At 44.5% G+C, this 23,628-nt stretch overlaps 2 protein-coding genes across 2 annotated transcripts; both read right to left on the bottom strand.

Annotated features, from left to right (window-relative positions):
- Positions 1 to 1,408: 1,408 nt before the first annotated feature.
- On the bottom strand, positions 1,409 to 1,639 carry PtA15_3A427 (uncharacterized protein; the record flags this gene model as incomplete). The annotated part of the gene is made up of 1 exon (XM_053167394.1): positions 1,409 to 1,639. One exon carries the CDS (start codon positions 1,637 to 1,639, stop codon positions 1,409 to 1,411), a length of 231 nt encoding a protein of 76 aa, XP_053018615.1.
- Positions 1,640 to 5,202: 3,563 nt separating this feature from the next.
- PtA15_3A426 (uncharacterized protein) lies at positions 5,203 to 5,623 on the bottom strand (the record flags this gene model as incomplete). Its single annotated transcript, XM_053167393.1, has 2 exons — positions 5,203 to 5,301; positions 5,414 to 5,623. The coding sequence occupies 2 exons, from the start codon at positions 5,621 to 5,623 to the stop codon at positions 5,203 to 5,205; spliced, it is 309 nt and encodes a 102-aa protein (XP_053018614.1).
- Between the last annotated feature and the right edge of the window lie 18,005 nt (positions 5,624 to 23,628).

The raw sequence follows: 23,628 nt of genomic DNA, 5'->3' as shown, positions 1-23,628 counted from the left end.
GTCCAAGGCAAACTCACCCGTCCAGAAATTCGGCTCATCCGTGTTCCAATGAAATTGTCTCTGGGATCATGTCATGATCTCAAACGGCTCTTTGCAACCAGAAATATAACCCCAGACAACCAAATTCCTCCAACCCTCATTTATGCGCCAACCCAAAATCTCACCTGGCAGGTTCTTCGAGCAATCCATGAGTCTTGCAAGATTTGAGGCGGACACTTGGACCCAAAAAGCTCATTTGCTCGTTGTTACCATTTGTGTACCGGAAACCTAGATAAAGTTGATATAATCAACGGTTTCAAAAATGAAAAGTTTTCAATTATCTCATGCACAATGGCCCTTGGATTGGGCCAGAACTGGAAGCGGGTGAGGTGTGTGGTCCACGTTGGCCGAGGTGATCCTTCATCTGCCAGATGATTGGGAGGTGTGGTTGCGGGGAAAATAATCCAGGTCTTGGTATAATGCTGGTTGAGACCAATCAGAGGTCAGGAAAAAATAAAATCAATGATTTTGTAACTCCAATGAAGCAATCCGATGATGATAGGATGGACGCACTTGCCATCACCCCAGTGTGCCTTCGCATTGTGATGTCTCTTGATAATTTGTGAGTTTAGCTTTTGTGCGTTGGCGCCAATATTTAAATGCAAACATCATGGTTTTTGACTGGATATTATTGGCTGTTGCAGACTAGGATATGTTCCATTAGACAAAGCCAATCCAAATGTGAAGCTTGAAAGATTAAGAGAGCAGGAAAAGAAGTTTGAAACATGTTTGTGCTCCAACTGAGGCCCCAAAAGTGCAAAACATTTGTTTGAAGCTTTCAAACATCTCACAACAGAAAAATTCAGCAAAAACATCACCTCTAGAGATTTATCAATCAATGTCCCAGTGCCGCCAAGCGTTCCAAAGGTATCCACAACTCAATCGGCTGTTAAGGCAGACACGGGAACCAAACCGCTAGCTGGAGAACTGGAAAAATTTGCCAAGTTTTTAGTTGAACAATTCGCTGAATTCCATTACACTCAAATTGAAGCCGAGCATTCAGAGTTTGAACCCAACAATCACTTTGGGATTTTCCAGGCACGGAGGGTAGTTGTAGCGTTTTGTGGTGGTGCTTCAGATAAGGAACTCCAAGATTTTTCTGGTGGTGAAGCTCACAATGGTCAAATGGCACACTTGCTTGAACAGATCAACAGCTACGTCAGAAGAGCCTCATACTTGGATTACTTGGAGCTTCTAGAAATAAAAAAGCAGGTTGCGGAGGAAGAAAAGAAAAAAGAACTCTCAGAAAGGAATAAAGCCACTCTTGAAAGACGCCAACAAAAAGCAGAAGAAACAAAAAGGAAAAATGCAGAACAAGGTGCGGAGAGAAAACGGCAAAAATTAATGGGTGGAACGGGAAAGTGAACACTCAAGTCTCATTGTCACCCTCATCCTCTTCTTCTTTGTCAAACATGTTTGCCTCTTCAATTGGACCGGTCGGCGTGTAATACAGTAGTATAGTTGATGGTTGCATCCGGTTTAGCTTCTTCTTCTTTTGCTGGTAATCTTGATGTAACGCTGCCGATCCGGCTTTGTAGATGTCAACAGTTTTCAATTTGTACAAAGACGTTTTTGAAAGCAAGCTGTGCTGTTGGGCCATTCCCAGATAGCTATTTATTGAGCTGATTGTTAAATAATGTTTGTGAGATTGGTAAATGATGTTCTTTCCCAAATCCCCTTTAATTCCCTGTACCAGCTTGCGCAGCTTTAAGAATCAAAGGAAAGATATGATCAGAAAATAAAACTTACAGGAAAGAATGGAAGAGAAGATGTAAGAAAGCTCACAATAGGTATGATTTATAAGCGAGAAAACATCTTTCAAGCGGCAAATTTCTGTACCAATGCCACTATGATTGTAAAAGTACTTGAGCCAAAAGTTGTTGTTCTTCAAGAAGAAATCCTTGGCAACGAAGTGGTTTGGACGTCCGGTTGGATTAATCAGAAGGGAATGCAATAAAGTTTTTGCAAGGCCACTTGGAAGGACCTTTGTTAACAGCAGTATCATCCTGGGCAAGTAAATTGCATAGTTGTTAAGACCTTTAATTCCATGCGCCATCACCGTCCAACGTTTCCACATGTTGAGGACCCTTCCAATATCTCCCGCCCGCATTGCGCGATCACATTCGATTATCGTGGCGAAATCACGTAGCCAAAGGAGAGTGTTTTTTAATCCGGTTGCTGAATCCGCAGAAGCACTTTGCAGCGCCGCTGGCGAGAAAAACTGAGTGGAGCACAAATCAACAATTTCGTTGAGTCTTTGGGACGAGAGCTTGGCCTTTTCCTCTGGTAGCAGGGCTTTTGGGAGATTCATCACGGTCCTGATCCAAAAAAGAATACTTAGTAATAATGAATAGGAGCTGAAGTGTGGTACACTTACAAAAGACAGTGTACAATTGTTGCTTCATGACATTTAGTCATGTGCGTGAGCATCAAAGTGAAATCCTTCTTTGTGGTTGGTCGCTCTGAGGGTATTCCTAGTGAAGATAGCGTATGCCAAGCACCTAAGTCTTGCGAGTCTGATGGGTTGCCAAAATGAAGAAGGAATACGGCCTGGGCAAAATTCCAGAGGACATGGGAGGCCCCAAGAAGCAAAACAAAAAAAAAAAAAAAAAAAAAAAAAAACGGAGAGATTGTCTTGAACGTGTCCGCTGGGCTTTCGCTGAGCTCTGAGGCTCTTGAGATTCATGCAGGTTGCCAGATCGCCCTCAAGCACTTGTAGCCAAGGGTATTGGAGCTCAGGTTTGTTTGACGCAAGAAGCCTTCCAGGACCTCACCAACGCCCTTGGAGGAGTTATCTGAGGCAATCATCAGTTTGAACATCAAAAACTCAGGTTTCTTGACAGCTATTAGATCAAGTGGAGGTGGAAAGGTGTTTAGCTTTGATTTTTATCAGATGGAGTTGCGATGTAGTCCAGTAAAACTTTAGTGATTTGACTTTTGAGGACATCCCAAAAATGCAATCTCGAGTCATTGTCTGGTAAAAACCAGGATGGTTCCACCTGCATATCTGCCGAGTCCTGTATAGCTTTCTGGTAACACTTGAGAGAGAATTCTTCAGGGTCAAACTGGCTGATCAATTGCGCATCAGGGACGTGAAGGTAGCCCCAGGTGCCGTGGAACATCTGCGTGGTCTTCTCAATCGATTTTTCGTGGATAGACTCTTCAAAGTCGAGGTTGTCCAGGCATATGATTAGGGTCATTGGCAATTTATGGCTGGTCATTTGCCTGGCAACCTCGCTTTCTGTGATTCTGCCGAGAGAACTAATTGCTCGGTGAGCCGTTCAACGAGACGATGCCAAGCCGATATAGTTAAGATAGGCGCTGACCCTTTTAGTGACACCACACGCAAGCAATACAACAGAGTTCTGTATCTGGAGGGCATTGTCCTGTTGGTTGGCCGCAAAGGCGACAATCAAGCAGACAGTTAAGGCAATAACGTGGGGTCGATTTGTGAGGTCAAAGGGTGATTCACAGTCTTCAATCTCTTCGAGGGCGGTTTTTTTGGCTAGCGGGGTTTCTCTCTGGGATGCCGCTGGTGCTGTATTGGTCTCAGATTGCAAGTCAGATTCTGATCCTGACTCTGAATCTCTTGCCGGTGTCTGAGTCTGATTGGGACAATTGTCTCTTGATTGACTTGATGTAGCTGTGGTTTTGACAGCTGGAGAAGGAGCTGGTCAATGCCTTTGTGCTTTGTGCAGGATGAGATTGTAGAGGAACGGCATATCCTCTGCAACCAGTTTTTCCATACGAAGGGCCTTCGATTCGTCCGAGAAAAATTCTGCTGTTATTTTTCTAGCATTAAAGTAATTCCCTCGTCCGCGTCCTCCACGTTTGGCGTCAAGGATTGCTTGTGCCTGGTCAATCAAAAAAAATGTGTCAGAACCTTGTCATCCAAAGAGAATTTAGAACCGAGCCGAGATAGAATGATAAGAGAGACCCACCTCGGATAGAATGTACTGATTCCAACAAGATTTTCCTTCAGAAGTGAACCAAACAAGATCCTTGATTGCATTCAAAATGGCTATTGTTGTTGGCCATCCAATTGGCGCTCCCCACAACCGACGATTTTATTTTATTTTTGGATCTTCATGTGTAAGATAAGCCTGCAAAAACTTCTTTGGGTCAAGCCAATAAGGGTGCAATACCTTGTCAAAAAACTTCAATTTATCCTCCAAGTGCGGAAGCCGGGGTAGGTTATCCAGGCACATTTTTGCGCAGCAAGGCAATTGGATTTGATGTATGCGTTGGAATGAAACCAGAATTCTGATTGGTGGAGGAGGTGGATGATCAGCGCTAAGTAATCTTTGATTGGGACCAAGGAGCAAGGATTGGTTAAAAAAAAAGAGACGCACGTGCTTTTATAACGTTGTATGAGTGAATGGACCTTGAGATGACGGCGCACGGGCGATTATTTTCTGATCCGGTGGAACCCGCAAGAATTTGGAGGAAATGGTTGTTTTGAAAAAATTATATAAGGGTGAAGATGCAGGCGAGGGAGTCTCAAATTGTATCAGAAGGAGGAGCAGATGCAGGCGTACCATCCACCAAAAACTTAGAAGGTTGGGAATGGTCAGGGTTGAGATTTGGTGGATCAAATGAAAACACCACCAAATCAAAAATATCTCTCACGCGAGAAGTGCAGATTAGTCATAAGTCCCTCCGGCGAAGCCTCAGGCAGGGGAGGGACTTAGTTAAGTTCAAGACCGTTTGGTCCTTCACATTTTATCAATGAACGCTTTTAGGTTGAAGGGTTCAACCCTTATACGTGTGGTTGGGACTTGTGAGTAAAAGTAAGGTGTTACACAAGCGGGGTGGGGTGCTGGGTGTTACATAGTAAGCTGAAGTTTTGGCGCTGATATCTGAGATATTCAAATATTCAGATATTCAAAAAACCCCACCATTCTGGACCTTAGGGCCCCGGGTGATTGCCTCTATGAGGGGGTCTGTAGGGGGGTTTTAGATGGAGCACTCAGGTGGCATCCTGTGGATGGATTGCTGATGGCATGTGAATGGACAGACTCCGACTGAGGCGCAGGCCGATGGAAGAAGAGGACAAGCTGACAAAAAAAGGCGGAGGGGAAAAGGAAGGGGGCAAGACAGATGGCTATTGGGGAAATGCTACATAGTCTGAGATAAAGAACAACTATACACAGTCTCGTAATCCTAGTCGGCCTGGTGCGCGGCCAGCGGGGACTTGCAGAGCAGGGATGCCAAAGTGATCTGCCATCTCTCGGCCAAGATTGAGCTGGGTGTTGGTGATTTCTTCAATTTGAGTCAAGCAGTTTTCAATGTTGCCAAGTCGGTTGTCAATAGTGACAAGCTGGGTCATAATCCCTCAATTGTTGGCACAACTTTCCTCCCGGAGTGCAAAGACGGCTTGGTTGGTGGCACGACTTTCCTCCTGGAGTGCAACGACGGCTTGGTTGGTGGCACAACATTTGGCCTGAAGGGCTACAACGGCTTGGTTGCTGACACAACATTCATCCTGAAGGGCAAGGGTGACTTGGGTTTGGGCACGGGTTGCTTCAATAAGGTCTCTTATCTCAGGGATGAGGATAGCAGCCAATGGTTCTAGGATGGACATACATACAAGGAGTGCTTCATTCAGAATTCAAGAAAAAAGGGCAATGAACTTCAAATAGGCATTGAGATTTGGGGACTGCCCAGTCTGGGTAATAGACAGAAGACTTGTTTTCACCATTGGGTTTGTTGCCTTGGCAAGCGGAGTAGAATCCAGGGGCACCATTGATTTACCTGTCAAACCAAACAGTTTTCAGCAAAGTCAGCAAATCAGTTTGGATGTGGGATGGATGGCCTACAGTAGATTTCTGTGGTCTTTATAAATCGGTCAGATGAGACAGCCATATCAACAAAGGTTGGGGGGTTTGCTATGCGTGGTGGTTTGTGGGGTAAGACAGGTTGACCTGGTATGGGGGTGAACAGGGCCATGTGAAGTTTAGTGAGTGGGAGAGTGAGGTAAGGAGAGGATTAAGGATTAGGTGAGAAAATTACGAAAAATGAGGAAGAAAGTGACAAACACATATACTGAGAAGGGTTCTGAAACCAACCAGGTACTGCCATAAGCTCTTCTGATCACAGTCATCAAGAACTAGGCTTGGAAAAGGCATAAATATTAATCAGGTACTCAAATCCAAGCTCCAACTCATGAAGTGGTGTGGGCGGGCAAGGCGGGCACCGACCTGTCCGCCCTGAATTCAACTGCAGGGTTGAACGTGGTGGATTGGTCAAGCTTGGATTTTGGCCTGATCCGCTGACATGGCATTTTGGTGGGGTTGGCTTCAACACCTTTTTGGATGGGTTGTATCCTACCGACCCATCCCCGCCAAGACCAGTGTGCCCAGGGCAAAGGCTGGTTGGGCACCACATGAGCCCAACCATCCTCACAGAGCTGGTTGGGCACCACATGAGCCCAAGCAGCCTCACACAGCTGGTGGCGCTCTGAGCCCTCTGCACTCAAGCAGCCACCAACGCACCTGACCCAGCCAGAAGAAAAATAACACACACAATGGAACAGCCTATGTATAATTAGCAATTTTGCATCCCCGATGCCGGGGCTATTGTTGCAGCGCCAACAGCTGAGCTGTTCCCGCCGTGATTGTTGCCGTCAAGGCGTTGCGCGCCAAGAACTTTGCTATGCACGTTTCTGCTTTTGTTTCTTTACAAAAATGCTCAAGTAGTACATAATTAAGGCTGCCCAAAGAAAATTTCTGTCCAGCCAAACTTGCCTTGAGACCAACCTACTTGGTTAACTCCCTCCTTGGGGGAGCAAAGCAACCTCCAATTGCCAAGGGGAGGGTCCAGTTAGCCTTGAGAGATGCCAAAAAATTTATTTCTGGTTTGATTTGACACAAAACACACCAGTCTGGGTCCACCTTAATACAATACACTGCAAGAAAAACTTTGGAAACTGCTTGCAGTTGAGATGAAGCAAGCTACAATCAAGCCGCAGCTCAAGCTGGAGTCAAGCACCAAATTCCGTGCTGGTGCACTTGAGTGTGTACCTTGTTCAGCATCTCAATGTTGAAAATGCTGTAGTTCTCATGCAGTAGGCTGAGGCAAATGAGCATCCCCCTGAGCACCCTTTTATTTTCTTTTCTTAAACACTCCATGCACCATTGAATCCAGCCAGAATAACATAAAAAGGGTATGTACACATGAAACAAATATGTATAGATGAAAAGAATATGTATGCATGAAAGGCAAATGTGAGAATGTGTATTACCACATCAAGGGGATATGTACACATGATGAAAGGGGTATGTATGCATGAAAGGGGTATGTATGCATGAAAGGGGTATGTATGCATGAAAGGGGTATGTATGCATGAAAGGGGTATGTGAATTAAGGGGTATTTGCACATGAAAGGGATATGTAAACATCAAAGGGGTATGTAAACCTGAATGATGAAAGGGGTATTGAAAGGGATGTAAACACTCAAAGGGGACATTTAAACATGAAAGGGTCATGTACACATGATGAAAGGGGTATGTACACATTGTGAAAGGGGTGAATGCATACAAAAGGAATATGTGCACATGAAAGGGGTATGTGCACATGAAAGGGGAATTTTCGCATAAAAGGGGTATTTGCACAGGTATCAACTCCTGTAATCAGTTTTTTGTACCTTACACTCACTCTTGCATGAATTAGGCAATGTGCATGGAATCAACCAATGCTTGATTATTGCGTGAGTCACACCTTGCCTTGAGCTCTTGCATCTCAACTGCAAGCAGTTTCTAGAGTTTTTCTTGCAGTGATAAGCACCACAAGCGTTTTATGCCAACAAAACTGACCCTTGCCTGTGAAATGTTTCAGCAATGCCAGCAGGTAACCAAAGATGTACAGATATATTATCTAGATGATAAGAATACCTGAGCCTGTTTGAGGGAGAGGGGATAAGAATAATGCCATATGGCTATTGAGCTGCAGATAAGCACAAGAACCTTGGCAGATGGGCAAAGATGTATTGCCAGAGGCACTATTCAAGAGTGCCGGGGCACTATTCATAGTGCCAGAGGCACTAATCAAGAGTGCCGGGGCACTATTCATAGTGCCAGAGGCACTAATCAAGAGTGCCGGGGCACTATTCATAGTGCCAGAGGCACTATTCAAGAGTGCCGGGGCACTATTCATAGTGCCAGAGACACTATTCAAGAGTGCCAGGGAACTATTCATAATGCCAGAGGCACTAATCAAGAGTGCCGGGGCACTATTCATAGTGCCAGAGGCACTAATCAAGAGTGCCGGGGCACTATTCATAGTGCCAGAGGCACTAATCAAGAGTGCCGGGGCACTTTTCATAGTGCCAGAGGCACTATTCAATAGTGCCAGGGCACTATTCATAGTGCCAGAGACACTATTCAAGAGTGCCAGGGAACTATTCATAATGCCAGAGGAACTATTCAAGAGTGCCAGGGAACTATTCATAATGCCAGAGGCACCAATCAAGAGTGCCGGGGCACTACTCATAGTGCCAGAGGCACTAATCAAGAGTGCTGGGGCACTATCCATAGTGCCAGAGGCACTATTCAAGAGTGCCAGGGCACTATTCAAGAGTGCCAGGGCACTATTCATAGTGCCAGAGGCACTATTCAAGAGTGCCAGGGCACTATTCAAGAGTGCCAGGGCACTATTCAAGAGTGCCAGGGCACTATTCATAGTGCCAGAGGCACTATTCAAGAGTGCCAGGGCACTATTCATAGTGCCAGAGGCACTATTCAAGAGTGCCAGGGCACTATTCATAGGGCCAGAGGCACTATTCAAGAGTGCCAGGGCACTATTCATAGTGCCAGAGGCACTATTCAAGAGTGCCAGGGCACTATTCATAGTGCCAGAGGCACTATTCATAGTGCCAGAGGCACTATTCAAGAGTGCCAGGGCACTATTCATAGTGCCAGAGGCACTATTCATAGTGCCAGAGGCACTATTCAAGAGTGCCAGGGCACTATTCATAGTGCCAGGGCACTATTCATAGTGCCAGGGCACTATTCATAGTGCCAGGGCACTATTCATAGTGCCAGAGGCACTATTCATAGTGCCAGAGGCACTATTCATAGTGCCAGAGGCACTATTCATAGTGCCAGAGGCACTATTCATAGTGCCAGAGGCACTATTCATAGTGCCAGAGGCACTATTCAAGAGTGCCAGGGCACTATTCATAGTGCCAGAGGCGCTATTCAAGAGTGCCAGGGCACTATTCATAGTGCCAGAGGCACTATTCAAGAGTGCCAGGGCACTATTCATAGTGCCAGAGGCACTATTCAAGAGTGCCAGGGCACTATTCATAGTGCCAGAGGCACTATTCAAGAGTGCCAGGGCACTATTCATAGTGCCAGAGGCACTATTCAAGAGTGCCAGGGCACTATTCATAGTGCCAGAGGCACTAATCAAGAGTGCCAGGGCACTATTCATAGTGCCAGAGGCACTAATCAAGAGTGCCAGGGCACTATTCATAGTGCCAGAGGCACTAATCAAGAGTGCCAGGGCACTATTCATAGTGCCAGAGGCACTATTCAAGAGTGCCAGGGCACTATTCATAGTGCCAGAGGCACTATTCAAGAGTGCCAGGGCACTATTCATAGTGCCAGAGGCACTATTCAAGAGTGCCAGGGCACTATTCATAGTGCCAGAGGCACTATTCAAGAGTGCCAGGGCACTATTCATAGTGCCAGAGGCACTATTCAAGAGTGCCAGGGCACTATTCATAGTGCCAGAGGCACTATTCAAGAGTTCCAGGGAACTATTCATAATGCCAGAGGCACTAATCAAGAGTGCTGGGTCACTATTCATAGTGCCAGAGGCACTATTCATAGTGCCAGAGGCACTATTCATAGTGCCAGAGGCACTATTCATAGTGCCAGAGGCACTATTCATAGTGCCAGAGGCACTATTCATAGTGCCAGAGGCACTATTCATAGTGCCAGAGGCACTATTCATAGTGCCAGAGGCACTATTCATAGTGCCAGAGGCACTATTCATAGTGCCAGAGGCACTATTCATAGTGCCAGAGGCACTATTCATAGTGCCAGAGGCACTATTCATAGTGCCAGAGGCACTATTCATAGTGCCAGAGGCACTATTCATAGTGCCAGAGGCACTATTCATAGTGCCAGAGGCACTATTCATAGTGCCAGAGGCACTATTCATAGTGCCAGAGGCACTATTCATAGTGCCAGAGGCACTATTCATAGTGCCAGAGGCACTATTCATAGTGCCAGAGGCACTATTCATAGTGCCAGAGGCACTAATCAAGAGTGCCGGGGCACTATTCATAGTGCCAGAGGCACTAATCAAGAGTGCCGGGGCACTATTCATAGTGCCAGAGGCACTAATCAAGAGTGCCGGGGCACTATTCATAGTGCCAGAGGCACTAATCAAGAGTGCCGGGGCACTATTCATAGTGCCAGAGGCACTAATCAAGAGTGCCGGGGCACTATTCATAGTGCCAGAGGCACTAATCAAGAGTGCCGGGGCACTATTCATAGTGCCAGAGGCTCTAATCAAGAGTGCCGGGGCACTATTCATAGTGCCAGAGGCACTAATCAAGAGTGCCGGAGCACTATTCATAGTGCCAGAGGCACTATTCAAGAGTGCCGGGGCACTATTCATAGTGCCAGAGGCAGTAATCAAGAGTGCCGGGGCACTATTCATAGTGCCAGAGGCTCTAATCAAGAGTGCCGGGGCACTATTCATAGTGCCAGAGGCACTAATCAAGAGTGCCAGGGCACTATTCATAGTCCCAGAGGCACTATTCATAGTGCCAGAGGCACTATTCATAGTGCCAGAGGCACTATTCATAGTGCCAGAGGCACTAATCAAGAGTGCCGGGGCACTATTCATAGTGCCAGAGGCACTAATCAAGAGTGCCGGGGCACTATTCATAGTGCCAGAGGCACTAATCAAGAGTGCCGGGGCACTATTCATAGTGCCAGAGGCACTAATCAAGAGTGCCGGGGCACTATTCATAGTGCCAGAGGCACTAATCAAGAGTGCCGGGGCACTATTCATAGTGCCAGAGGCTCTAATCAAGAGTGCCGGGGCACTATTCATAGTGCCAGAGGCACTAATCAAGAGTGCCGGAGCACTATTCATAGTGCCAGAGGCACTATTCAAGAGTGCCAGGGCACTATTCATAGTCCCAGAGGCACTATTCATAGTGCCAGGGCACTATTCATAGTGCCAGGGCACTATTCACAGTGCCAGAGGCACTATTCATAGTGCCAGAGGCACTATTCAAGAGTGCCAGGGCACTATTCATAGTGCCAGAGGCACTATTCAAGAGTGCCAGGGCACTATTCATAGTGCCAGAGGCACTATTCAAGAGTGCCAGGGCACTATTCATAGTGCCAGAGGCACTATTCAAGAGTGCCAGGGCACTATTCATAGTGCCAGAGGCACTATTCAAGAGTTCCAGGGAACTATTCATAATGCCAGAGGCACTAATCAAGAGTGCTGGGTCACTATTCATAGTGCCAGAGGCACTATTCATAGTGCCAGAGGCACTATTCATAGTGCCAGAGGCACTATTCATAGTGCCAGAGGCACTATTCATAGTGCCAGAGGCACTATTCATAGTGCCAGAGGCACTATTCATAGTGCCAGAGGCACTATTCATAGTGCCAGAGGCACTATTCAAGAGTTCCAGGGAACTATTCATAATGCCAGAGGCACTAATCAAGAGTGCTGGGTCACTATTCATAGTGCCAGAGGCACTATTCATAGTGCCAGAGGCACTATTCATAGTGCCAGAGGCACTATTCATAGTGCCAGAGGCACTATTCATAGTGCCAGAGGCACTATTCATAGTGCCAGAGGCACTATTCATAGTGCCAGAGGCACTATTCATAGTGCCAGAGGCACTATTCATAGTGCCAGAGGCACTATTCATAGTGCCAGAGGCACTATTCATAGTGCCAGAGGCACTATTCATAGTGCCAGAGGCACTATTCATAGTGCCAGAGGCACTATTCATAGTGCCAGAGGCACTATTCATAGTGCCAGAGGCACTATTCATAGTGCCAGAGGCACTATTCATAGTGCCAGAGGCACTATTCATAGTGCCAGAGGCACTATTCATAGTGCCAGAGGCACTATTCATAGTGCCAGAGGCACTATTCATAGTGCCAGAGGCACTATTCATAGTGCCAGAGGCACTAATCAAGAGTGCCGGGGCACTATTCATAGTGCCAGAGGCACTAATCAAGAGTGCCGGGGCACTATTCATAGTGCCAGAGGCACTAATCAAGAGTGCCGGGGCACTATTCATAGTGCCAGAGGCACTAATCAAGAGTGCCGGGGCACTATTCATTGTGCCAGAGGCTCTAATCAAGAGTGCCGGGGCACTATTCATAGTGCCAGAGGCACTAATCAAGAGTGCCGGAGCACTATTCATAGTGCCAGAGGCACTATTCAAGAGTGCCAGGGCACTATTCATAGTCCCAGAGGCACTATTCATAGTGCCAGAGGCACTACTCATAGTCCCAGAGGCACTATTCATAGTCCCAGAGGCACTACTCATAGTCCCAGAGGCACTATTCATAGTCCCAGAGGCACTATTCATAGTCCCAGAGGCACTACTCATAGTCCCAGAGGCACTATTCATAGTCCCAGAGGCACTGTTCATAGTCCCAGAGGCACTATTCATAGTCCCAGAGGCACTATTCAGAGTGCCAGGGCACTATGCAGAGTGCCAAAGGCACTAGTCAGAGTGCCAGGGCACTATGCAGAGTGCCAGAGGCACTATTTGGAGTTCCAGGGCACTATTCAGAGTGCTGGGGCACTATTCAGAGTGCAGGGGCACTATTCAGTGTGCCAGAGGCACAAACTACTTTCAGTAGTTAGTTTAGCGTAGCGCAGCAGATCAACACTATTCAGAGTGACGGGGCACTATTCAGTGTGCCAGAGGCACAAAGTACTTTCAGTAGTTAGTTGAGCGTAGCGCAGCGGATGTACACTACCACCAATGGGGATTTCTGTTAGCAATCAGTGATTTCCCACTACCAACAAAAGGCTCCTCTGAAATCTATGTCGCCTCTCTTAGTGCTATCCGCTGTGGAACTACTCAAAGGGGAGAATAGAGCTTGGAAGGGAAATGGATAGCAACACTAGTACTAATGTAAGCTATGCAAGGGTGCTGATGAGGCTGCCTTCCTGAATTATGCTGAGGGGATGAGAGTAACACTAAGAAAAAGAAAGAAAAGGTGTGGCTGATTTCTACTTGATCTTAGGAGCTAGTACTATGAGCTGACTACTGACTACTGAGGGTGAGAGGGTTGGAGTAATGGTTGAAGGGGGGGAAAGCAATCGGTGATGGTTCAATGGCAATGGGTTTTTGAGAATGGGCACTATAATTTCTGTATCTAAAATTCTCTATAAATTCTGCATAAGGTACAAGTGAGGGGGGAAGGACAGTTCTTATATGAAGGAAGGATGAGCACAGACAATCAGGAGTTCTGGCTATGGGAATGAAGGTTGTACAAATGGGGAAGAGTGATGTGAACATAGTAACAGCTTGTAATGATGAGCACTACTGAAAGGGGTAAGCACAGATCCAATGATGTAATGTGTACAATAGGCATAGTACATAATGAGTAATGTATGTAAAGGGTTTAGTATGTGAGAAAATATCTGTGAAAAGAATGTGATGTAATGATTCAAGCAAGTTACTAATGAAATGAGTATTGTAACTAATGAAGATTGTAAGGTCTCTGTAAGTCTTATATCCTCTATAACTATTGAACCATTGAAGATAAAGGGGTACTATGTATGAGTGACTATAGGTGAAATTTGGCGTAGAATCTGAATATGAAATAATAATGAGGTATTTGTGAAGGGTTATGGGGGAATGGGCAATGTAATGATGAATATATGAAAAGGAAAGCAATAAAATACTACTTATGGTTTGGAATGGAGCACCACATCCTCCCCCAACTTATTGTCTGTCCCCAGGCAATGCACCAAAGAGAAGGGTGATCCAGAAAGAGTTGAAGAATGTTGAGTCCAAGAGTCCAAGGTCCAAAGTCCAGTGTTATTCCTCCAAAGGGTGAAATCCAAAGTCCTGAGTAGCAGTCCAAATCCAGAGTCCAGTGTCCAAAGCCAAGGAGAAAGAGTCCAGTATATCTGAGTCCAAGGTATCCAAGTCCAATCCAAAGTCCAATAGTCCTATGTATCCAGAATATCCATAGTCCAGTATCCAATCCAAAGAGTCCAGTATCCAACAGAAGGTCCAATTATCAATGAGGGGTGAATGTTTAAGAAGATCTAACTCTGCTGAAGGCAATATCCTTGAGACAGACACATATTAGACTAATTGCCACTCTGAAGAATACAATAATTTTCCTGCCTGACAATGAGACCAAGGAAGAATGCAATGCAATGATGATGAATGATGGGGTTGATAATTGTAGTTTCTGAAGGTTGTGAATGATTTGGAGTTTGAATGACTGAATTTCTGAGTATCTGAGTATATGATGTAGAGTTCTTGTGAAGAGAATTTGAAGTCCAGAGAGGTTGATAAGCTGTCCAGAGAATGTTACTGATCCAATTGGGTGGTTTCTGAAAGTGTCCCAGCAGCTACCAGAAGTTCAACTAAGCTTTTAACAGACCTAGAAAAATCTAAAGGGATGTAGGAATTATCTGGAAGCCATATGCCTGCTTTACCAATATGTCTAACTAAACCTTTCTGTTTATCATAAGTAACTAAATGGCACCTAGTAATGGTGTGACCCTTCTGAAAGCAATATAAACACTGATAATTCTTCTGTTTGGGAGTGATTGAAGAGGTTTGATTTGCAGGAGTTGGATCCATTGGTAAACTGACCATAATGATTGAGAAGGATGGTTGGAAAGAATAATTGATTGATGATGATGATGATGATGCCGGAGAATGATTGGTGGATGATGGAAAGAATGATTGATAAATGGTGTTTAGGGAATGAGTGGATGATAATTTTTTTCAAGAAGGGATTATTCAGGATGATGATGATTAAATGAATGGATGGATGGATCCATAATGTGGAAAGTATGAATGATTCCTCCTTCCTCCCAGTACTGGGCACTTTGGAATTCACCATTTTGACGAAAAAGCCTTAATTTTTTTTTTTTGTCCAAACAAGGAATGGAACCTGTGTCAGTGCGCGTGTGCTGTCAAAAGAGGGGTCCTGATGTCTGAGCGGGGGCTCCATGCGGGAGGCGCGCGTGCGGAACGCCAAAAAAAAAGGAAAGAAATGGTCGACCTGTATCTTTGGAACGGCTCAATGAAAATCCTCCAAACCCAGTTCATTCGAAAGAGCCGATTCTGAAGATTAAAATGTTATATACTGGTTATTTTTAAGGGTTGAGTATCAGTTATGTAGGGCCAATTAAAGATCCAAGCGAAATCCGCGGGCGCGCGTAGTAGTAACACCGCGTAAATATAAGGTAATATGTTTTTGGGTATAACTTGGCTTTCCGTTGATGAAAAGTTCTGATTTTGAGTTCATTAGAAAGGCCAGAAGGATAATTTGAGATGACAATCAAACAATATTAAAGATTAATTCGGCCGATGGGCAGCCGTGAACGCTGAATGACAACCGTAAATGAGACCGTGGAAATACTAGAGAGACTTTGAGCGCGTATAACTTTTCAATCCCTCGATAGAATGGGCTGAAACCGAGTTCAGATGAAAGGCGAGATTGAATTTATGAAGACTGTAATGATCAATATTAACTTTGAAGCCGGCCAATTGATTATTTGAGCGATTAAAAGCTTCATTATGATTTTCCGCGGTTTCCGCCGCAAAAGAGTTGAAAATAAGGGAATACACAACAAGATAAGCTGAAGGTACAGCCACAGGACTGTCCAGATGGACTCCTAGAGCCTGCCTTTTGCCTGAAAGCGGTTTTTGAGGTAATGAATGACAAGTAGATGGTCCAAAAAGCGATCCAAAGATTAATTAAACTGGGTCAAACACCAGAGTCAACATTAAGAAAATGGAAGAGAATCCGCGCCACACAATTCTGAGCGGTGAAGGCGTCCATAGTGACGTCATAATATGAATAAGAAGTGGTATCTTATATAAGGCCCAGGTTGTCGGCCAACGGAACAACCCCGTTATCTCTCTACGTTATCCATAATGATTTCATCCAGCGCTATATCCACGCCATCGTCGCCAAAAGATAACACTGAAAACTCAAAAGATTATCCGTCCAACACGTCCATATCCTCTTTGCAGCTCGACAAAGAAGCCGTTATTAGACCTGCGCATGAATTCCCGTTTTCTATCCGACGAGCGCACTTGTTTGTTAACAACGTTCCCGCGTACAATGCTTTTACAAGGGATAGCTTCAAACCAGAAGAAGTGGATGCTCTTTGTCATTATATCCAGCAGGGACTCCTTGCCTTCACTCGTGAGGACCTCGACGACCCGCTAGTGGCACGAAACACCCGTCTCAGGTTATACAGCCGATTCCACGACGCCTTTGCACATGTATGTCAAGTGGATTCTGTATGTATATGACAGAAAGAAAAATAGAAGAAGAAAGTTGACTATAATACTAATACTTTAATCCCCGCTTCTGTTTTGATTGTTAGATGGATACTCATTCTATAATAGATGCCATTGTAGCGGAAACTGAGGAGAGGAATGCCCTGGAGTTGTTAAGAGTGAGGGACCAAGTGGAAGAGGAAGAAGATGGTTGGAGGGTAGAAGCAGAAATAGAGAGGATAAGAGCTGAGGGTAAGTTCTATTCTATTTTTATTCTTTATTGAGGACTTTTTAGCTTTTAATTTTCTTTTTTTTTTATGTCTTTTGATTTTTTATTTTTTTAGATAAGGAGAAGGGAAAAGAAAAGGAGAAGGAGAAGGAGGAAAGTAAAATGGAAGAGGGTGATGTAGTGATAAAAGAAGAAGAGGTGAGCTTTTTGATTTTATATTTAGTTATTTTATTTGAGAGTGTTTGAGGCTGATTTATATTGATTTATTTCTGGGTTGTTTATAGATTTGATTTTTATTTTGTTTTTATGTTATTGTGTAAGAAGATAAGAAAGAGAAAAGAGAAGAGAAATGAATTGATTATTCCTTATTTATTATTTTTACCTGGAGTGGTATTCCTTGACATGGGTTGCAGCAAACCTTCTGGCTAATTCTGTGCCATCCAATTCTTCCAAGATATAAGATCCTCCTGGGTTTTGAGCCTTGATTCTGTAAGGGCCATTCCATTTATTTTCAAAGAGCTTGCCAAACTGAGAGTCCAAAGATTTATTATACACTACTACTAATTGACCTTTCTTTAGTGGCTGCCTTGATGTTTTCTTTTTGTTCCAATAGTCCACAGAGTTCTTCCTGGAATCCATAAGCTGCTGGTGTGCTTGCTGCAAGATGGTATCCCTGTTTTCAAGCTGCTGAGTCCTAGCCAATAAAAGATCCTGAGTTGATTCTACCTTTGACCAATCCACTCCAAAGAAGGTTTCCAATTCTAGGTCAATGGGTAAGATGGGGGCTGTCCAAGAACTATTCATAAGGTGAGTATCCAGTTGATCTTTTGGTGGAAATTCTGTCTGCAAATAAAACCAAAGGTAAATAATTCCTCCATTTCTTGCCTTCCTTTCCACAGAGCTTGACCAAGGTATCCTTAATTGCCTGATGTCCTCTTTCTACCATACCATTTGCTTCAGGATAATAAGGAGTGGTGACTTTGATTTTGATTCCAGATTCCAGAAGGGATTTTTGAAATTGTTGTCCAAATTCAGAGCCTCCATCCACTGTGACTGACCAAGGGGCTCCATATCTGTAGATCCAGTTGTCCAAGAACCACTGAGAGATTTTCTTTGCCTGAATCTTTTCTAGTCCAACTGCCTCTACCCATCCAGAAAGGTCATCTCTTGCAATTACCAGGTATTTCCATTTGCCAGCTTTGATGTGAACTGTATCCAAACTGACTCTTCCAAAGATGGTTGCTGCTCCTGTAGGTTTCTTGGGTTCCATTGGCAATTTTGAACTCCTCTTCTGGCAAGCTTCACAAGACTGGACCCACTTGGTAACACCTCTCTTGAGACCTGGCCACCAAAATCTGAGTTTAATTCTTCTGTAGGTTTCAACAATACCTCTGTGGCCTAAGGATTCATGAAGGGAATTAAGGATGGAATTCTGAGCTGAAGGAGAGGTGACTACTATCTGAGAGAATGGTTTGTTGATCCTGTGCAAGACTCCATTGGAAAGGAAAAAGTTGGCTGATTTGTGCAAAATTTGCTTGAATTCCAGGCTGCTGCATCCTGGAGGTTTGTTCATGGTTGAAAGGTATTCCTGGAGGTGCTTCCAAATTCCTTGCTGCAAGTTACTTACCCCCTCCCCCAACTGAGCTGATGTCCCCAGAAGCAGGCCAAAAGAAGAGTGTTTAGTTCCAAATCCAGGGTGAGGCTTGATCCAGGTCTCATCTTCATCAAAACTAGGGCAGTCTTCCTCATCAGAATCAGGAGGTCTTCTGGAGAGTCCATCAGGTAAGGTGAAAGTTTTTCCAGGAGTGTGAACAAGGTCATAGGAGAATAACTGAATAAATCCAATCCATCTGTTCATAGGGGCATTGGGAAGAGAGGGGTTGTTGATCATTCCAATAAGGCACTGGGCATCCACTCTAAGCTGAAAATGTTGGCCCCAGAGTTTGGTTTGAAGTTTCTTGAGGATCTTGGCAACACCACAGAGTTCTAATTTGGATTTTGAGTACTTTGATTCCCTGGGTGAAAAGACTACTGACTCATATAACACAGGCCTATCCAGTCCATCAGAATCCTGTTGAGTGAGTACAGCCCCTGCAGCAATAACACTAGAGTCCACTGAGAGTTTGATTAAGCCAGCATTAGGTCCATAGTCCAACTTCTTCAGGGTGATGTCAGTTCCAACAATCCTCTTGAGGTCTTCAAAGGCATCCTGGCGGAGCAGTGATGGCTGAGTAATTTTCAATAAACATTCTAACATATACACAGATACCTAGAAATCCCCTGACATCTGAAGGAGTGGTGGGAGTTGGCCAGGTTTCAATTTTGTTGAGCTTCTTGATGGATATCCTTCTTCCTTCTTTACAAACCACATGACCAACCAGATCCAGAGCAGGTACACAGCAAGCAAATTTCTTCCCAGAGATAGTGAGTCCAGCTTCTTCAATCCTGAAAAGTATCCTCTCCAGAGTAATGGCATATTCATAGATAAATCTTCTGATCTGGGGGTTGTCCTTTAGATTTTCTTCATTGTAGTCAGAGGTTGGTCCTTTTATACCTCCATCATCCACAAAGATTCCCATATGTTGAGGTAATTCATCCTGGAGTATCCACATCATTTGGGCCTGGTAAACTGCAACTGAATTGGTGGCTCCTTGGGGCAATCTGGTGAGTTGAAATCTTCCAAGAGGTGTTTCAAAGGTGGTCAAAGGTCTGGATTCTGGAGCTAATTCTCTTTCATCATATCCTTCCATAATATCACCTAGTCCATAGCAAGCCCTTCCAGTGAATGATTCAATGAGTTCCTCTGTCTTTGGTGGTAGTCCAGCGTCTTTAATGGTGACTTTGTTGAGTTTCTGAAGGTCATGTACAATTCTAAGCTTACCATCCTGCTTCTTTACACAAAATATAGGGCTGGAATAACTGGAAAAGGATTTTTCATAGAGGCCAGTGCTGAGTCTTTCCCTTACCAATTCTATAACCTGATCTTTGATGGGTGCAGGGATTGGAATTGGTTTCTGTTGCCAAGGTTCATGGGGAATGACTGGAATGATATAAGGTTGTCCATAGGTGTGTTTAAGAAGGCCTCTTTCTGTTTCTACAAAAGCCAAAGCACCTTGTCTAATCACAATTACCCATACCAGCAGGAGATATTCCTGAGGAGAGAGCCATCCAGGAGGTCCAAAGTTGATGAGGTCCAGCCTTTCTTGAGTAATCTTGGAGGTAGGAGTGAATGGTGGAGGAAAAGGGTTTAAAGGAGTGAGGTAAGGATCTCTGGAGAGTGGTGGCCTTGATAATGGAGGGTTGAAAGATAATGGCATTGGTTGGTTTACTGGTTTTATTTTTTTTAGAGTTGATTTATATTTTGCTGAATGAGTGACTACAGTTTGTTGCTCTTGGTTGTTTTCCAGGGTTGCAGTTGTAAGAGAGGGGAACTGAAAACCTGGTCTCAATCTAAAAAATTTACCAGACCAGAATTGGAAGGTATGCTGGTTTCCCACTTCTGATTGCTAGGGAGAATGATTGGAACCAAGAAAGTCTGACCAGCTAAATCCATGATTGAAAGTGCTTCTCCTCTGGCTCCATTATAGTTGATGTTGGCTGAGACATCCATCAAGAAAGGCTTTCCAATAATCATCTGAACTGGTCCTTTGGCTACCCAGAAATGAACAGTCCTGACTACTTTCCCAATGGTTACCTCCACATCTTCAGCAATCCCAGGAATATCAGTAAGGTGGCCTCCAATCCCTTTGAGCTTCATAGATTTAGCAGTGAGTACCAATCCAAGTTTGTGTGCAAGAGTTTCAGGAATAATGTTGACCATAGAGCCAGTATCCAAGAGTGCTTGATGTTTCTCTCCTCCAATAGTGATGGTGATGTATCCAAGGGGGCAGGAGTAGTGAGTAGTGGGTGGCTCCTGTGCTGGTTCTTCTTCATCCTCCATGTCTGTGAAGTTTGCTGATTTGACACCATCCAATGGGACCCTTCTGTTGGTTATCTTCTTCCTGATACAGTCAGTAACTCCTGGTGATATAGCAAAGATTTCTCCAAAGGCCAACTCCATCTTTCCTGCAGTCAACATCCTACTAGCCACTTCTTCTTCAATTCCTGGGTATTCCTTGGCCAAAGTCTTTTCCAAATAGGTCTTCTTAACTGGTTTGTCCTTAGGTGTAGTGGTTGAATCCTTGTCCTTATCCTGGAACCTGACTTGAGGGGAGCCTTTAGAAGCAGGAGTTTTGGAAGCACTAGGAGTGGGGGGCTGGGCCATGTGAAGTAAGTCCTCTGTATCCATGTCCATTAGGTCCTGTTTTTCCTTTCTGGTTCTTTTGTCTGACTTGGCTGGTTCCTCTTCATCCTGATCTTTAGAGTTGTTTCTGGTCCTCTTTCCAAGGTCTGCTTCATAACTGTGGGATTGATAATAGGCTGGGTCCTCCTCTAGTTGGCCAAAAGAAGATGTGAGTTTAGTTTTAGAGTACTCCTCCACTGGGGTTCTGATTGGTCTGCTTGGAATCCATGGAATAACTGATTTGTCTGGAAGCTTGTAATCCTTTCCATCCCTGATAACAGCACCACTAGACATGTCCTGGGCAAGTTGAGAGCAGCTGTTGGTTCCATGGGTTTCCTGATGACAATAATAGCATTTGAATGGCCAGGTCCTAGCAGGTTTGTCCATGTGGGGAGGAAGTCCTTTTCCAGAAGTGAGGGATGCAAACTGTTTAGTAAGGAGTTCCACTTGTTTGTCCAGAGAAGTAGAAGCAGTAGGAGCAGTTCCATGAGTAGCAGGTGTAGGTTTGGAGGTACCCAGTAAGTTGTCCAAAGTGGATTTCTCTTCTGCCCTCCATTCAGTCCTTCTGTTGACCACTGATCTTGAATAAACCTCCTGGTGAATGTAGGTAAGAAGAGTTTCAGTGTCTGGCGAGATATCACCTCCATCCTTTGAGGCTAGCATTTGATTGTCCCTCATCAGGTTCCTAGTAACCCTTTGGTCCAAATCCTTGTGGAGAGTTTCCAAGAGAAGATGTCTGAATTCCTCCAAGCTGGTACTATACCCCATTCTTACCAAATAGTGAGTGATGGTTTCAAACCTGTTTCTGAATGTGTTGAAGGTTTCCAAAGTGCTGATTCCTCCAACCTGAGCAGATTTGTAGACTAGTTTCCTGAGATCCTCCCTGGTGTATCTGACCAAAGGCTGAGAAGTTCCAAACCTGGTGAGTAGCTGTTTCTTCAAGGTTTCCCAATCCAAGTTTTCATGGCCTGACATGTCTTCCACTTCATCCTTTAGGTCCAATCCTTTGATAAAAGCAATGATTTGTCCAGCCAGTTCCTTAGAGTTAGCACCATCATCTCTTCCAGCACTTTCATACCTTCTAATAAACTTCTCTACAGGCATGTTGGTTCCATCAAAGAAGAGCTCCTTGTCCATGGGTTTAATCTTGACTCCTCTGCTGACTGGATCCTGGTACCTTGGCATGGCTGGTTCTCTGTTCAAGAAGTGGGTGTTGAACCTGGTAGAGTGAGTTGAATGATCCCTTTGGCACTGGAATCTGGGAAAGCGGAGTGGTGGAACATTTAAATCCTCTGAATCATCTGATGGCTGATTGGTATCCCTGTATCCTGTGAATCTAGGAGCACTGGAAGTCTGAGGTCTAGGAGGAGGTCTGCAAGAACTGGAGTTGGCCTGTGGAATAGAAGAACCCTGTGGATCTGGAGCATTGGAAGGAGCCTGAGGACCTGGACCAGTAGAAGAAGGTTGGTGACCTGGACCAGTGGGAGGAACCTGAGTCTGACCAGCATTGGAAGTGGTGGAGTCCTGAACTGCAGCAGTACTGGAAGGATCCACTGGAGGGTAAAGACTGGGGGCAACATTGTTGTTGGGAGATCCTTGGGCAGACATGATTGAAGTAGGTAAGTTGAATCTGAATCTGAAGGTTGATAATGAAGGTGCTGATAGTGTTACTGTTGGTTGAAGTTGATTCTAAAAGCAGGGAGTTGGTTTATAAAAGGAGGAGTATGAGGAGTGTAGGTGAAGTAGTATGTAGCTGATGGTAAAAGTGTTACTAAGGCTGAAGATATCTGAAGTATAGAAAAGCCACTGTTGGGACACCACTTGTGGAACTACTCAAAGGGGAGAATAGAGCTTGGAAGGGAAATGGATAGCAACACTAGTACTAATGTAAGCTATGCAAGGGTGCTGATGAGGCTGCCTTCCTGACTAATGCTGAGGGGATGAGAGTAACACTAAGAAAAAGAAAGAAAAGGTGTGGCTGATTTCTACTTGATCTTAGGAGCTAGTACTATGAGCTGACTACTGACTACTGAGGGTGAGATGGTTGGAGTAATAGTTGAAGGGGGGGAAAGCAATTGGTGATGGTTCAATGGCAATGGGTTGATGAGAATGGGCACTATAATTTCTGTATCTAAAATTCTCTATAAATTCTGCATAAGGTACAAGTGAGGGGGGAAGGACAGTTCTTATATGAAGGAAGGATGAGCACAGACAATGAGGAGTTCTGGCTATGGGAATGAAGGTTGTACAAATGGGGAAGAGTGATGTGAACATAGTAACAGCTTGTAATGATGAGCACTACTGAAAGGGGTAAGCACAGATCCAATGATGTAATGTGTACAATAGGCATAGTACATAATGAGTAATGTATGTAAAGGGTTTAGTATGTGAGAAAATATCTGTGAAAAGAATGTGATGTAATGATTCAAGCAAGTTACTAATGAAATGAGTATTGTAACTAATGAAGATTGTAAGGTCTCTGTAAGTCTTATATCCTCTATAACTATTGAACCATTGAAGATAAAGGGGTACTATGTATGAGTGACTATAGGTGAAATTTGGCGTAGAATCTGAATATGAAATAATAATGAGGTA

The sequence above is a fragment of the Puccinia triticina genome, chromosome 3A (genome assembly GCF_026914185.1).
Source record: "Puccinia triticina chromosome 3A, complete sequence".
NCBI lineage: Eukaryota > Fungi > Basidiomycota > Pucciniomycetes > Pucciniales > Pucciniaceae > Puccinia > Puccinia triticina.
Note: the sequence above shows the minus strand (reverse complement) of the source record. Positions and strands in the feature narration are given on the sequence as shown.